Here is a 16,585-nt window from a genome sequence, read left to right as displayed (position 1 = left end):
TGCAAAACAGGCTCAGTTGGGTGAGAAGTAAAATGCTTACTTTGTTTTATTTATTTGCCTGGGCTTGGAGATGAGGTGCTGTCAGCTCACAGAGCAGAGGCTGGGAGAGAGTTGTCTTTCCTAGAGCTACAGAGACTACCAGATGAAGGGAGGCTGTCACAGAGGTGGTGTTGGGAGGGAGTGGGGAAAATGCTAGTACATCAAGTGAGAAGAGCAAGAAAGACCAAAAAGTAGCCAAAAACAGAGGAGGATTTGGGACAGGATATGCTGTTTGTAGGCAGAATAAAGGCCAGGAGAAGGAAAAGCAAGGGTGATGCATGCAGGAAAGGAGTGAGGAACGCAGGATGAGAGGAACGCAGTCTTGGACAATCAGCGGAGAGAGTGATGGTGCTGTCGTTGTCCCTCACCAGCTCTCTCTGGTGGGATAGCCAGGAAGGAGGAAGAATAGCCTACAAAAAAGAAGTCCTTCACCTGAACTGAATTAGTATGGGGATGGGAAGAGGGACTGTCCAGCTTTATGAAGTCTTAATTAAATATATATATTTATTCCTGCTACACCTACTTACACTATGGTAGCCTGTGAACATTTTGAGGAGCCTGGTTCATTTTCTCAAGCAGCCATGTTTGCCCATCTTTACTGTACCTTCGCATGTTGGAGACCATCACCCTTCACTGCCTTTTAACTGCCACTGGCATGTATTGACTGCCGCGTTTCCTCATTTGGAATGCCAAAAGTCCGGGGTTGCTTTCCAGTCTATTCCTTGATTTTATGGAGTTTTTATTGGCTCCAATTATTTAGATGAAGTCAACCCAAGTATTGGTATTTGCCCACTTACAACAGTGACAAAAGATACTTTTCCATAAAGTAGAAACCCAAATCTAGGTCAGAACAAAATGCCTAACACAGTGCCTTGCACAATGTAGCATACAGAAGGGTAAAACAATAATACCGCCAATCAAGATGTTCAGTGTGATCTATAGTGATTGTACTTCCTTTCAGATTTGTTCTGCTGGTTGCATTCTTGAAAACATTCTAACTTGGTATAATCATTGAATATGGCAGTATATAGAAAAAGTATAGTTTATAATGACTCCTATTGGGCTAGATTGTGTCATAAATTCAGATAATTTCTTCAATTAAGAAATTATTATCAACACTGCAAGGAGATATCATCTCACACCTGTCAGAATGGCTAAAATCAAAAGCATGAGAAACAACAAGTGTTGGTGAGGATGTAGAGAAAAAGGAATTATGCACTCTTGGTGGGAACCCAAGTGGGAATGCAAACTGATGGTAGGAACGCAAATAGATGATGCCACCATGGAAAACAGTATGGAAGTTTCTCAAAAAATTAAAAATAGAACTAACATACAATCCAGTAATTCCTCTACTGGGTATTAACCCAAAGAAAACAGAAACATTAATTTGAAAAAATACATGCACCCCTATGTTTATTATAGCATTATTTATAATAGCCAAGCTATGAAAGCAGCCCGTGTCCATCCATAGGTGAATGGATAAAGAAGATGTAGTGTATACACTATGCTATAAAAGAATGAGATCTTTCCACTTATAGCAGCATGGATGAATCTAGAGGGTAAAATGCTAAGCAAAATAAGGAAGTCAGAGAAAGACACATATCATATCACATGTGAAATTTAAGGAACAAAACAAATGAACAAAAAAAAGGAAGATACAAGGAAACAGACTCTTAAATACAAAGAATAAATTGGTGGTTGCCAGAGGGAAGTGGATGGGGAGAGCATGAACCAGATTAAGGGGTTCAAGAATACACTTATTGTGAGGCGCACTGAGTAACATATAGAATTGCTAAGTATTATATTGCACACCTGGATTGAGTATAAGTCTGTAAATTAATTATATACAAATTAAAAAAAATAAAAATTTAAAAGAGAAATTATTCAGAAAGATATTTTTATTGATTTTTGGGGGGAGGAAGTTAAGGGGCATGAGATGAGGCTCTTGACCCTACCCTGTAAAAACTATATGGATCCAACTTTAAGATCTAAATCCTTCTGAAAATGTTATCTTGTTCCATAGTGCTGTAATTATCTCTTACCAGCTATCTCTGGTGGGACAAAATGGACAATGAGGGCTTCTTTACCAAGTCTTATTCTTTTCTCCCAGGTAAGCTTTCATCATCAAGCAGTAAGGTTGCTGAGCATTTCACAGAGTTGCATGAAAAAAATATTGTCTAGATGAGGCACTGACAAAATAATGATAATCATCTGAGAAAATATAGACATGGAAATTACATCTACTTTTGTCCTCAAAGCTATTACCATTTTGATTTAGTATTTTAATCTAATTTTATGATTGTTACATGCTCTAATAATTTTTGTATTCACTTGCTGCTTTATAGTTTTTTGAAAACATCTAGGTGTGTATCTATCATTAAACATTTATTCCTTACCTACTGTATGCTAAGGCTAGGCAAAATGCTGGGATCCACTGTTTTTGTTTATCCAATCAATGCTTTAACAATTGAGATGACAGCCAAGAACCAAAAATAGATATTATAATTCTCAGTTTAGACCCATGCATTCAAATTCTCCAAACTAGTAATTCTACTTGAATGGGAAAGTGCTAGGTGGATATTTGTTTCCCAAAGGAGACCTGTGTAAAGTAGCACCAAGCTATTTATATTTTTGGGCATCTACGCAAAAGTAGAAACCAGGCTTCTTGAAAAATCTACATGGGATGCAAAATTAGCCTTCCCACTTTCCTTTCTCCATCCTTCTATCTATGGCAATCCCTGCTCTCCATTATTTATTGCCTTCATTTATTCATTGCATTCTCTCACTCACCTGCCAATTATTTGGGGCAATAGTAAGGCTCTTTGCCAGGGGAGAAACAAAGCTATGAAAGAAAGGACCACATTGAAGGCAGCTACTGAGTCTCTTATAAAGATGAGTCATGTCCAGGCATTACCACACCACAAAGAAGAGCATGAAAAATGACACTTGGTGTACCTAACTATGAGAGCTGAGAGAGTGTAAAGTACCCAAATTCTACACCAACTGAGACCTGCCTTCTCTTGAAATAATCCTCTTCTCAACTAGAGGTTTGTAACCTTAGCTACACACAAGAATCACCTGCAGGGTTTTTAAAATGCCTGAGACTCAGGTCAAATCCAAATCCTGTTTTGAAAAATCCGTGGAGAATGGACACAGATGTCAGCATTTTAAAAATTGGCTATTCTGATGGGTAACCTCAGTGGAGAACTATTGCTCTAAATGTCCCTCCTTTGAATCATCTGTCATAGAAATTTCAACATCATTTTCCACATTACCGTGGGAGGAGGCAGAAAGGGGAAATCACTTCAGGAAAATATTCGTTTTTCTCATTCTCTTAAAAAACACATAAGCAAACAAATAAAAACAAAGCAACCACAGCAAAACTGCCCTCTTCTGTAAGTTCTTGAGGTAAAGAATTAAAAATTAAAATTGAAAACAAACAAACAAACCTGCAGAGATCTTGATAATATGTTGTAGAAGTAGCTGTAAGGTTGTCAGAAAGGCCTTTCTTGGCCTGAGGTATAGTTTGAGAGATTCAGGAAAGAAATGTGATCCTCTGCATGGAAGATGAGACTGAGTAGGTTAAACCTATCCAGTTAGATGCAAAGATCTTGGACAAAGGAATGCAACCGTAGTAGGAGGTCTGATTTGTTTTTGACAACAAACCTTGAGTATTTATTCCAATAAACTTCACAAGATAAGATCAGTTAGATCAGTGGCAAAATTACAATAAAACAAAACAAAATTCAAGTAATAAATCAGGACTAAGAAGCCGACCCTAAATGTGACGGGTTAGGGTGAGCATTAGGATACTACAACAAAGAGACCCGCCCCAATTTGGCTGCTGTTGTGAAATTGTGACATGTGTTGCATAGATACAAAAATCTCATTGTCAGCCAATAAAACTAAGTAGAAAAATATAGAAGAGATTTACTGTGAAGTATTCTGTTTACTTCCGGTGACTAAAAGCATCCTCCCATGTTCCTCCTTAATATCATTGATAGTGAGGTGGATTAGGAAGCCCATGGATAAAGCAGCCCCAGATTCTAACTCTGGTTCCTTTTCTATTACCTGTGAAAATTTGGGTTATAGTTTAATTCTCTGGAATTCAGATTCCTTATCAGTGAACTGGAGGAAATTACCCATTTCAGAAAATTGTGAACGATAAGTAAAGACCAAATAATTAGATGGAGGCTCTTAATAATTTCAAGACTATCTCCAGGTCTTTATCACTTGTTACCGATACAATCTGTAAAACAGCTTAAATTTTTTAAAAAAATTATGTATTTTAGAGAGAGAAAGAGTGCGAGTGCAGTGCACATGAGTGGGGGAAGGGCAGAGGGATAGAGAGGATCTCAAGCTGACTCCCATGATCCTGAGATCGTCACCTGGGTCAAAATCAAGAGTTGGCTGCTTGACCAACTGAACCACACCACTGCCCCCAAACAGTTTAAATTCTTGTAGATGTAGGGAAGATAAAAATTAGGTAGTTCACAGTGTGCTTAGTGGTAGCAGTAAGTTCTTGGGGTGGGGGGTGGGGTGGGGTCGTCTAAGTCTACACACGATAGAGTCTTCTGCCATGAATAAACTTGATCAAATCATTGGGAGCAAGTGATTAGTTATTTTTGATTCCTTGTTTATCTATAGACAGGGTCTTATTCTAGATTGGGGGTGGCAAACTCAAAGGCAGGCAGGGCTCCTGCAGGTCTGAGTAGGGGTGGGGGGCCCACACACAATTTGTGCTACTGGAGTGTGAGCACATGCTCTCTTCAAGGGGCGGCCTCCACTTACACCAAGCAGGCTCCTGGCATGCGGGGATTGAATCTCAGTTGTTGCCAGATTTGATTTTTCAAGAAAAGTCAGATCCATATTTAATGTAAAATCTCCCAGTTTTTAAGTGTTGACAACTAATTCTTTTCTTTCAACTTCCTATGGGCCAACCAAAACATATCTGAATACAGCCTGTGTGCTACCAGTTTTGCAACCTTTGGATTTTAAAGGTTTTTTTCACTCCCAGTGCCCTCTGCTCCGTGAGCCCAAGAATAATTGTGTGCATCCTGCATGAGGGTTCACCCTACGGTTTAAAAATACACTCATACCCCCCACTTCCAAATAAGTGTTTCCTGTTGTTAGAGTTTCATTATCCATAATGAATGTTACTCCCAGGCAATTCTTATGCAAACAGCTTCTTGTTCCAAAGTTAAAAATCAAATACATTTCCTGTTCCTTACCGAAGTGCATAGACCTAATTTTCTGCATATTAGTTTTATCTTTTTAAACACAGCTGGTGGCTGGTTTCAGTTCCCCAGGGCCCTATTTTTTTTTTTTTTTTTTTTTGCACCAAGTCTTGGGCAGTAAAACTTTAATGAACTTTGCATTTATAAAAGTCTTGGAGAAACATGGTCTTCCATGCTATCTCCTCTGAACTGAAGGGCGTTCTCCCCAAAATCAAATGTTGAAGCCCTGACCAACAATGTGACTGGATTTGGAGATGGAGTCTTTAAGAAGGTGATTAGGTTAAATGAAGTCTTAAGGTTGGGGCCCTTCTCCAACAGGACTGCTGTCCTTATAAGAAGAGGAAGAGATACCAGCAGTGCAGGGACAGACAGGAAAGGCCATGTGAGAACCCAGTGAGAGTGGCCATCTCCACGTCAGGAAGAGAGCTCTCACTGAAATAAAACCTGCAGCCACCTTCCTCTTGGACATCTGGCTTTCAGAAGTCTGAGGAAATGACTTTCTGTTGTTTAAGCCACCGAGTCTATAGTATTCTGTTATGGCAACCCTAGAAAACAAACCTGCCATCTATAACTAGCCTGGCTTTGATGTCTGATGTCTTTTGGATTTTAGGATCCTTTAAAATCCCAGTTATTCTCAGAGAAATCCCACTTTTAGACATGTCTTCTCATCTGACTTCCTGCTCAGGGTATTATGCAAATTTTGTTTTCTCCAATCAAAAGAGTCTCTTCCTTCTGGGAAATATACCAGACTTTATACTTAGTGGCAGAATACAAACTCTTTGGTAACTCACCCATAAAATGTGAGATAAAGGAAACCGATCCTTTTCCCAAGTTTTAAAACTTGTCCTCGTTTGTCAGATGCTCCTGTGAGTCGTACTATGCCTATTTTCTTGAGGGTGGAGAGCCACTTGCAGGCATGTTCATCATTTTTTAAAACATCTTCAAAATCCAGTGTGGGTAGCTGGAGCTCGGCGCCCCAGTACTGACATTCTGTGAATAAGAAAAAGAAGAAACCAGATGAGATTACATTGTTTCTATATAAAATGAGAACCTCAGAGGACATTGAAGTTGAGCTTTCATTTCTCGTGGGATTTACAAAATTTCAGTCATATTCGAATTGCTCAAGCTACTAACTTTTCTTCCCTGGGGCCATGCCAGTTTACTATATACCTCCTGCCTACCACTGCCGACCCATGACAGGCATACATTCACTAAGCCCGTTTGTCGATAGAATGTTTAGCTCATGGATAGCTCTTGAGATGTACATCCGTAGGGCTTCTTTGCCTGGATTCTGCTTAGAAACGTCTCTACTGAGATACTGTGTATTTTAATGGCCATGTCACATTATTCAACTCCAAATAGATGATAAAATCTGAATGACGGACTGAGAACACTATATGCACATTCCTAGAGGTGGGAGGAGTGTTTGCCTTGGTGGGTCCAGCTCCATCTTCCTCTTATTTCATCTGAGCAGAAGCTTTCTCTGAGGTCAAATCATTCTTTGGCGTAAAAACGAAACAAAACAAAAAACCTATCCATGGGGAAGAAAAGATGAAAGGTGTGCTCCTGGGATGCATAGAAATGTATTTTGCATAGATCCTTTGATGACAACATGATTGTAGATGAAGTCAAGTGCTTTCATTAGCTTTCTCATTCCTCATGATCAAATGCTCATGAGAAAAGTTTACTTGGAGAAACAGAAAGGAAATGAAATGGAAGAAATAATTTGTTTTGCAAACCGGGCTCTCCCCAAAGGAGGCAGAACACAGAGATGTCATTTTGCCAAAGGAAATAATTCAGATATTAGCAACTGCATTCAGGAGAGACCTAGCTCAAGATAATCCCTTTGATTTTTTTCAGTTTTAGAAGAAAGAATCTGCCTTAGGAAGGCAAATCTTCCGAACAAGTGACAGAATAAGATCTTATGATCTCAGTGTCATCCTAAGCAAGCCTCACTTCTCAAACTGGGGAATATACATCGTGTTATGGAAAACAGCCCCAAGCTCCCAGTTTAAGAATGTGGAATGGATCAGTGTTCCTGTGTAGTTGTTGTAGACTGGAAGTCATTCCCTTCTCTTTGATGTCCAACAGGGATTTCTTAGGAGTCAGATAGTAGCAATAGATAGTGAAAAGATGCCTGCAGGTTCAGGAGGCCACCTCCTGCTCTCCCATCAGCTAGTTAGCCACCAGCAAAACAGCCACATGCAGCTGGTACCATATGGACCAGGATATCAATAAGGTCAAGAACGGAGGCAGAGGGGCCTGGATTTGAATCATTGTCCTGCATCTTACCACATAGTTTCTTCGTGTCCTTTATGAGCCTCCATCTCTTAATTTGTAAAAGAGCCAAACTCTATTTACTGTGCAGGCCATTTGTTGACCAGGCAAAGAGCCTAGTACAGTGCCTGGTACATAGTAGAAAACCACTATTCTGACCACCTATAATAATAGTCGGTATTTACTGACTCCTTTCTAGATGTTAGGCACAGTGCTAGGTGCTTTCCATATGTTATTTCTTTTAATGTCCACAATTAAAATACCCACTAGATGCTTTCAGCATTCCCAAGTTATAAAGAAGGGAACAGCCATCCAAATCACGCAGAGCTAATGATTTGCAGGGCAAGTTAGTCAAATCCAGACAACCGATTCCAAAGTCTATAATTTTAACAACTACATATAAAATAAAGAAGTGGTGCCTTGAAATACTGTTGTCACATGTATTTTTATGCCTTATGTCTGCAGGTACATTATTTATTCTGTCCCTTACAAAGGAAATCTAACTAGATAAGAAAGAAAGCAAAGCAAGTTACACTTAGGACCACTTTGTCTGAACTTGCTCAGGTATGAGTATTTAAAGATAAACCTTGAATATAACACTGTGTGTTAATTATACTGGAATTAAGAAAAATATACCACACTTGATCTGAGCAAAAAAGCCAAGAAATGATGGAATTAAAAAAAAATGAAAAATAAAGCTTGGCTTCTAGTCAGGATTTTAGATGCAGAAAAAACACGGTGAGTAGGTTTCATTGTACAATGACATTGCTGTCCACCTTTTGTGCAATGAACCAAGGCTGAAAAATCAGCTAGCTTCACTTCTTTAATTTATGCCAGTGTATTTCAGAACTCCAAGCTGGTTTGGTTTTACTTAAGGCCATTATCACTTTCCAGAGAGTGTCAGTGACTATGAGTCAGGGAAATAGAATACACAGATTGAAAAAACATTTTCCAAAATGGGAACGTTTTAAAAACTTTGAGTTCATATTTTGACTACTTTGTGGATTCAAGGAGGGTCTCCTTAGGACACACACTACATACATCTATAACATTTTTTTTTAAAGATTGTATGTATTTGAAAGAGACAGCGAGAGAGAGAACACAAGCAGGGGGAGTAAGAGAGGGAGAAGCAGGCTTCCCTGCTCGATGCCAGGCTCGATCTCAGGACTCTGGGATCATGACCTGAGCCAAAGGCAGATGCTTAACAACTGAGCCACCCAGGCACCCCCACTTATAGCATGTTTTAATGAGTTTTTGTTTCTATATGATTCGTTTTCCCATTATAGAACAACACACACGGGCATGCACATGTGCACACACAGTATTTTTTGTTTTAAAATCACAGAATGACTTATGTTCTTTCAATAAACATATTACTCTTTCCATGTATAAAATTAACCATATTCACACTGAGACTCCAATATAAAGCAAGGCTCTCAGGGCAACACACAGCGTAGTCTCTACCGTAAGTAATTTCAGATTTATAGGATTTTACTATCAGAGGGTGGTTACAATGCCTTTTACATTCTGCAAAAGTTCACCATTTTCCAGCTCTAGCTCTCATTCTGGCATGCCCTGGCAAGGACTTTCCAGAAATCAGCACACAAGGGCCACAGCTCATTATAGAATCTGTGTCCTAATACCAACACTCCTATGTTCAGTCATGCTAAACGTGATTTTCCAAGATGGTACTATGACTACCCAGTTTCTAAACTCAGCTTAGCATCCACCATATAAAATATTTTAATTTTCAGGGAGAAATAAACTATGTTTCAATAAATCCACCAGTAAAACCATTTCATGTACCCGCACAGAAAATTTAACATTGAAAAAGTGATTTTGGAGCACCTCCCCAGTTCTCCCCCAACCACAGAACAGAACTACTGTGGACTCAAGAGAAAACACATTTGAGAAGAGTAAATCATTTGTCAGGTGAACACATTAAAAGCAAATTTAAATTTCACACTTGGGTCTGGATACATAAACAGTATGGAAAATGACGGAATATTTAAGGCATGAACCACCCTTTCTAATTTAACTTATGGCCTACTAATAAATACTTCCTTGAACATGTGCTTCACACATCATAAAATTTATGAACACTACATGCTGGCTTTCAAGGAACGGTTTGTACAAGGTTTCCTTTTCAGCATTAGGCATCACATTCCTGGCTCTTGACTTGTATTTCAAAAAGGAAAAAGACACAAAGACGCTCTTTGCTTAAAGATTCCTGAAGGCACCAGGCTGAGTTGCAATGTGTTATTTTGGATTTAGAACCTTCAGTCCACCTGCACTGAACTGTGCTCTGGACTCTGAAGTAGCAAGCCTAATATGCTGAGGCCAGCCAATCACCTACTATCTCTTTCTGTGAGTACTTTGCAGGGGTCCAGCCAAAACCCAAATCTGACCCTCGAGGAAGGAAGCATGCCTGGCTGTTGGAAGGGCTTTGAGTCTCTTCCCTGGGCTAAGGGGATCCTGTCTCTTCAAATATTCTTTTACTTCTCATCTAATGAACTTGGCATATCTCAAGAATCTGATCACTTGTTCTCTTCTAGATTGAGATATTCCAGAAGCTGACCGGAGATGAGGATCTGAATGCAAGCAATGTATAAGGGAGGGATCCCTGGAAGAACTAATAGGAGGTGGGGAACTAAGACAAGAAAGGAAGCTTCTGGAAATCATTTTAATGAATGGTGAATTGAACGGCTGGGCCTTCTGGCAATACTGAAGGCTGTATTTCAGAGTTGTCCCACCTAGGGGCAAGGGAGCTGGGATGCCCAGGCTACCTAAACCAACCCCACTTCTCTGGGCACCTTTGGACACCTTCTCCATGTGCTAGCCAAAGCAGAGAAGCCCCTCCAGCCAAGTGGCAGTCCGTGCTAGAAAGCGATGGCATGCACAGGAAGAGTACTGGGTCGGGGTGGGGAGAGCTTTGGGGAGGCACAGCCAGCCTCTGCGACGCCCTCCTTTAGGCTCTGTAAGAATGAATTAGATGGCTGTCTTCTGTGGCCCCCCAGTGCTGAAACACAACTCCATTCCAATGCTTGCCACGTTGTGTTGAAATGATCTTGTACTTATTCCACACATACTTATAGAAAGTCTTGCGATTCTGGTAACAAATTATAGAAATGATCCCTGAAAGTATAGTCTTGAAAGCCTTGCTATTCCAAAGAGATCACATTAGTGAATAAAATTGATGTGATTGCACATCCATTTTGTGAAGGGAAAGGTGAGTAAGCAAGGAAAAAAACAAACAAATAAATACATAAAAACAAACTTGTAGCAAGCACCAAGTTACTGCCAGCGGGTTGGGGAACCTGTTTAGAAATGGCAGTTAAGAACTGTCTAGTTAAAGAGATGCCTCTTAAGCCAGAGGCCAGGGTGTGGGGAGAGGGCATTCATGCAAAGGGCAGGGACAGGAGTGTGTTGGTGGGAGGGACAGTAGGCAGAGGGGGAATCTCTTATCTTGCTGGGGAAACTCAGCGTCTCTAGGGCTAGAACCCAGGCAAAGAGAAGAGTGGCAGATGAAGTGCATAAATAAACAGGGTCCAGGACTTCAGGCAGGACTTCATCTCTCTTTCTTGCCCTAGACCACAAGTTCTTCTTTGCAAGGGACGGAGAGCATGTCTTGTATATTTAATTCCTCACATCTACTGCTCCCTTCTCCCGCCACCCTCTAGCACAGAGCCTAAGGCTGGTACACAGCAGATTTCTAGAAAACTATTATGTTCTGTATCATAAACAAATCTTTGCTTATTTTCTTATGGGGACTAGAGGCTGGAGGCAATCCCTGAAAGGTGTGATTGTGTCTGAACACTCTTTAGTATTTTAAAAGATAGAGAAATCCATAAAACCTTTGCCCTGGGTGATAATCCCACCAAACTCAAAAGGTCTCCTCAAGGTTGTATAAAACACACTTCTAGGGGGTGCCTGGGTGGCTCAGTGGGTTAAAGCCTCTGCCTTTGGCTCAGATCATGATCCCAGGGTCCTGGGATCGAGCCCCACATCGGTTTTCTGCTCAGCAGGGAGTCTGCTTCCTCCTCTCTCTCTGCCTACTTCTCTGACTACTTGTGATCTTTGTCAAATAAATAAGTAAAAAATCTTTAAAACACACACACACACACGCGCGCGCGCACACACACACACTTCTACACAAGTTTATATTGCTTGAAAGGAGAGAAATATATTTTTATTCTGGACTATTAGGTACTTGGCATATTCTATATGCTTAGCCCTATGACAACAGTGGCTTTCTCGGAGAATCCAAGAACACATGAGAAAATGAGACAGGGACTCTAAAAGTGATGAGTATTTATTTATGGAGCCGCTAGGATTCTGGGTGCTCTTCTGAGCACCTGAGATGGATTAATTAATGTAATTGTCACAATAGCCCTGTAATAGAGGTCCTAGTATTGTTCCCATTTTATAGACAAGGTGACATAGGCATAACGATCTTAGATAATTTATAAAGAATTACACAGCTCCTGCTCCTCAGGGCAGGGGAACCACACAAATAGTTTGATTACAGTTTTTATAAGAAAGGAAAGCAGTCACTTAAGGTGCCAGGAAGGGAGATGATAATCTCAGACTTCCTTAGAGTTTCAGGGCAAACAGAAAATTCAGTTTTACCTTCCGTTCTTATTGTGAGTGTACCCTATGACATCCATGTAAAGGTTATGGAAAACACCCTCTTGGTCACTTTAAATTATGTACACTGCACACATCTTCCTATGGAGTGGCCCTTGCTGGTTCCAGAAAGCTCCGGTTGTCACAAGCTTCCTCCTTATGCTAAAACACAATCTACCTCTGTCACCTTTCTTTTAGGCCCTAATTCTGTGCGCCATAATCCCACAGAATAGGACAGTCTTGGAGATGTATATAAGGAACTGTGCTCTTTTTCTTTCTGAGTCCAAATAGCCTTTTAATTCCCCATGTTTTTCATGTCTTATGGCTTCCAAGCTCTGCCCTAGGCTCAGCTCTCTGCTCTCCATTGTACGATGCATTCAAGTCTGCTGACACTCTGCAACAGCACTGATGTCTTGAACCAGACAGAGTACTATAGATGTGGTCTGGCCCATGCCTGCATGGTGGGCTCCTCGCTACCACACTTTCATTTATGCAACCTGAATCTCAATCTTTTTTGGCTGTCTCGACTCTGTTGACTCAGATTGACTTTTCAGTCAATGAAAATGTGTAAAAATTGTTTGTCACGTCTTCATTTCCGAAGCTAGTTCATTGAGAATGTGTGGAGCATGTGTAGAGATGGGGATAGAGGTTTGATAGGAACATTGTGTCAGAGTTAGTAACTCGAGGTCTGAAGGTGACTCAAACCTGAATTCTGAAACTTCCCTTCTGCAAGAACGTCAGAAAGTGATACAGTCTCTCAGTTCAGCTACGGAAAATGCAGGATGAAAATGACTTCGCAGGGTTGTTACGAAATTTAAATGATATGCTATCTATAAACAACTTAACACAGCGTATCTGATAAAATCTGCCCATGAACCAGAGCAGCTGAACCTGACTGAAGGAAAACACACCGTGATGACTGGTCTCATTGCATGTCTACTATTGTCTGCCTGATTCTTTCTTACCGGCTGACCATTTCTCATGTGCTCTATCCTCAACCCTTCTACCTCCTCTTCCTCCTTACGCTCAGCTGACAGCTTTGCCTCTTATTTCAGTGGAAAAATAGAAGGACTCAGAAGAGAATTTCTATACATTTCCTCCACCACATCCACCAATCTGCCCGTGTCTGTCTCCTTCCTTATGGCTCTTGATGTGTTGTAGATGTACTTGTAAATTTATATATTATACATGTTGTGTGCATATATATGTATTTTTTTAAAATTATCAATCTCTTTCTCTAACAGAATGTAAGCTCCCTATAGATAGTCTTTCTCTGTTTTGTTCAATATGGCATCCCCGACACCTACAACAGTATCTGTTCTAGAACATAGAAGACACCTGAATATTTGCTGAATAAATTCAAAGTGCATGGGAGGTATTCAATAAATGACACCTTTACTAATATTAATTATTTACCTGGATTAGTTATTCCTCAGACTGGGGAAGAGAGTCAAATACACAATGGCTCTCCAGTGTAATAATTGCAGTGACACAGAGAGTGAAGCCCATGGAAACTGTAGCAACCAGATGAGAGCCATGGAATGGCGTTTACTAGAACAGATACTCTTTAGTCAAATCTTGGCTTCGCTACATTGTCTTTGCTATATTGTCTCTTTGACTTTGGATGATTTACTTAATTTCTATCATGTGTAAAATAGTTATAATATAGTGCTCCTATTATGAAGTTGTTGTTAGGATTAAATAGAACAATAAATATTAGGTGTTGAGCTCAGTGCCCAACATAGAGCAATGTTTTTAAAATGTGAGGAAGAAGATCAGCGAGTGAAGCCAGTAGTTCAGACAGAGGTTGGTGGTGGGGATAGTAAGATGGGGATGGATTCTAGATTAGTTTGCTGATAGGGCTAGTAGATTTTGTTGATACACTGGATGTGTAGTAAAAGAGATAAAGAGGAGTCACACATGATGCTGCTGCCAGAGAGATGGAGTTGTATCAACTAAGATGGGAAAGAGCGGGTCAGGATTCTCTAAAATCATCTGTTCCTCAGGGTGGCTTTCTTTTCTCTGCTTTCCTCATTTTTTAAAAAAAATTGTTTCAAGCAAATCGCTTTATAAATCCCCTTTTGGTTGTCCATTGTATATTTGGCTTGATGGATATATTCTTTTTTTAATAATCAGATTTTAGGAAGGACACATCTCATCATAAATACACATATTTTAGTCAATGAACTTGGAAAAGAACAGATTTTGATACAGCAAACCAAACTTAGGAAATGAAATTTAACTAAGTCACCAAAGACTGGTCTAAGTTTAGCTACATCCCATAATTCTTGTATAAATTGGCAGGGGCTAATGTCAGAGAAAGAAATTTTTATTTTCTTTTTGATGAATTTATTCTGGTCTAGAAACTTCTATTATGCTCTATTAAAGTTAGAGCTTAGAGACTGTGCTTCCTTCTTGCATGAGCACACTGTTCTCTTTAGGGACCATCCCTTTATCTTTGATTATTGAGATTATCTGCTTTTGTACGATCATGAGATTGTAGCTACTTTGGGCCAAGGATTTTTTTCATTGAAGTATTTAGCTCGTACATGGAAAATATGTCCGCTGATGGTTGGTATACTCATCTGTAGCAATTCTTAGCTAATAGATAACACAGCCATTTTCTCCAAAGTTTGCTGATCACCCCAGCCTCTGCAAACATTTCTACATCCCTGATGGGAATTACGTTCATAGCTGATCAGTCCTTTTATGGACTTCCTTAAATTTATTTAAGGAAACTATCTGTCACGTAGGTAAAATTTTGGCCCGGACTTCAAACCAATGTCTGAGCTCTTAATATCCTTTTCATGACAACAATTCACCTCTAAGCCACTCTCATGTTTTTAGTCAGGAACAGAACATGATTATTCTCCTTGTAAGGGAAACTCAACATAAGGTGTTGTCATGTCACTGCTGTTTATTTCTTCTTCCATTCTTTCCCAAACACTATTTGCTATACCTCTGCTCCTATGTTTATTTATGTTCCTGGTTGTCTAAATTGGAGGCAAAAGGGAGCAAGTACTTAGGTTTTATCATTTACTCTTCAAATTCCCAAACTGAGAGGATGGAAAAGTGAGGTACAGGTCATTTATGAAACAGTCAAGCTCACAGGGCAAAGTCAAAGCCAGCTGTGCTGATTCCAAAGCCTGCTCTCATTCCATAACACAATGCTGTTTCACAGGTGAAGAGTTTTCTTGACATACCACACTTCGCTTTCTCTCCTAACACATTCTAACAACATTCCTTCTGAAAGATGCGTGTACTTCCGCTGTTATGGTACAGCCTTGCACTTTAGTATTACCAGTGAAATGAGGTCTGTTTTGGGGGCTTTCTTTCTTATCTTTGTCATTTGGCTTAAGGATAATATAAAAGTAAGGTAGAAGTGTTGGTAAAGGGTTTCACTGGGATGTGATGTGGGCCTTGCAGAATGGATAGGTGAAGTCTGGCCAGACAGAAAGAATGGAATAAGTGATCCAGAAAATAGGCAGAGTTTGAACAAAATCTACATGGTCATGGAGGGGGCACCAGATTCTGGGATGACTGGAAAGCTCCGGTGAAGACTTAAGACTTTATCGTGCTGCAGTGAGATAGCAGAGCAAAGGGGAAGAGAGAGGAAGGTGGGCATCAGGAAGATTACCCTGCAGGGTAAGCAGGTGTGAACCGAGACCACGTTATTTCAATAATCTAGATATGAGACTATAAAAAGCTCCAACTAGGCTGTTGGAAAGAGGGACAACCCAAGCATTTCTTCCTATAACCTGTTGAATATCAGTCTTCTCTGGACAATGTTCATAGGAACAGGCCATGTCCATAGAAGCCTGACAGCCAGTGGGAGTAAAGGAGAAAGAATTTCACTAATAGAATTCTGCATTTTTCATTTTAAGTTTAATTTTTTTGTAAACTGATACACTGTTCAAGAGCATCAGGCCCCTCTCAGGACTGTTCTCTAGTCTTTTATATTGCTTTCGAGGGAGTGGTGTAAAGATGAAGGGAGTTTATATGAAAAGTGTGACAGTCCTTTTCACCCAACCTGGCACTACTTACAGGTAATTAGATGGTATCTCTATCATACACATGAAGATTCTGGGGTATAGAAAAGTAAGTTGCTCAAAATTACAAACCTAACAAGGCCTAGGTTCAAGAGCACTCTGATTTTAGCGCTGTATTGCTCTTTTGATTAAGAGCAAAGCTGCAGATTGAGAAAAATATAAAATTTTGAGAAAAATAAAAAGTTAGAATAATGAATAATAAATAATAAATAATAACATAAATAGTAATAAAGTTAGTTTGAATGGAGTAGAGCTTAATAATTATATTTTTTGATTTACTAAGTTAGAAATTAGACAAATGAACAGAATGTATAAATAGCACATCACTTTTTGAAACTTTTTGTTCCCTTACAGGAT

General features: G+C 39.8%; 1 protein-coding gene and 1 long non-coding RNA gene across 7 annotated transcripts in view; one reads left to right on the top strand and one right to left on the bottom strand.

Moving 5' to 3' along the window:
- The window catches only part of LOC131810595 (uncharacterized), a 217,570-nt gene that overhangs the window by 114,566 nt on the left and 86,419 nt on the right, over positions 1–16,585 (top strand). The gene's annotated exons all lie outside the window — the stretch shown is intronic.
- The window catches only part of BBOX1 (gamma-butyrobetaine hydroxylase 1), a 60,058-nt gene that overhangs the window by 27,333 nt on the left and 16,140 nt on the right, over positions 1–16,585 (bottom strand). For both annotated transcript variants that reach the window (XM_059138567.1, XM_059138577.1), the window contains one exon: positions 6,068–6,266. In XM_059138567.1, coding sequence (XP_058994550.1) covers positions 6,068–6,266 — 199 coding nt within the window. The remainder of the gene's footprint in view (positions 1–6,067; positions 6,267–16,585) is intronic.

The sequence above is a fragment of the Mustela lutreola genome, chromosome 1 (genome assembly GCF_030435805.1).
Source record: "Mustela lutreola isolate mMusLut2 chromosome 1, mMusLut2.pri, whole genome shotgun sequence".
In the NCBI taxonomy this organism is placed as follows: Eukaryota; Metazoa; Chordata; class Mammalia; order Carnivora; family Mustelidae; genus Mustela; species Mustela lutreola.
Note: the sequence above shows the minus strand (reverse complement) of the source record. Positions and strands in the feature narration are given on the sequence as shown.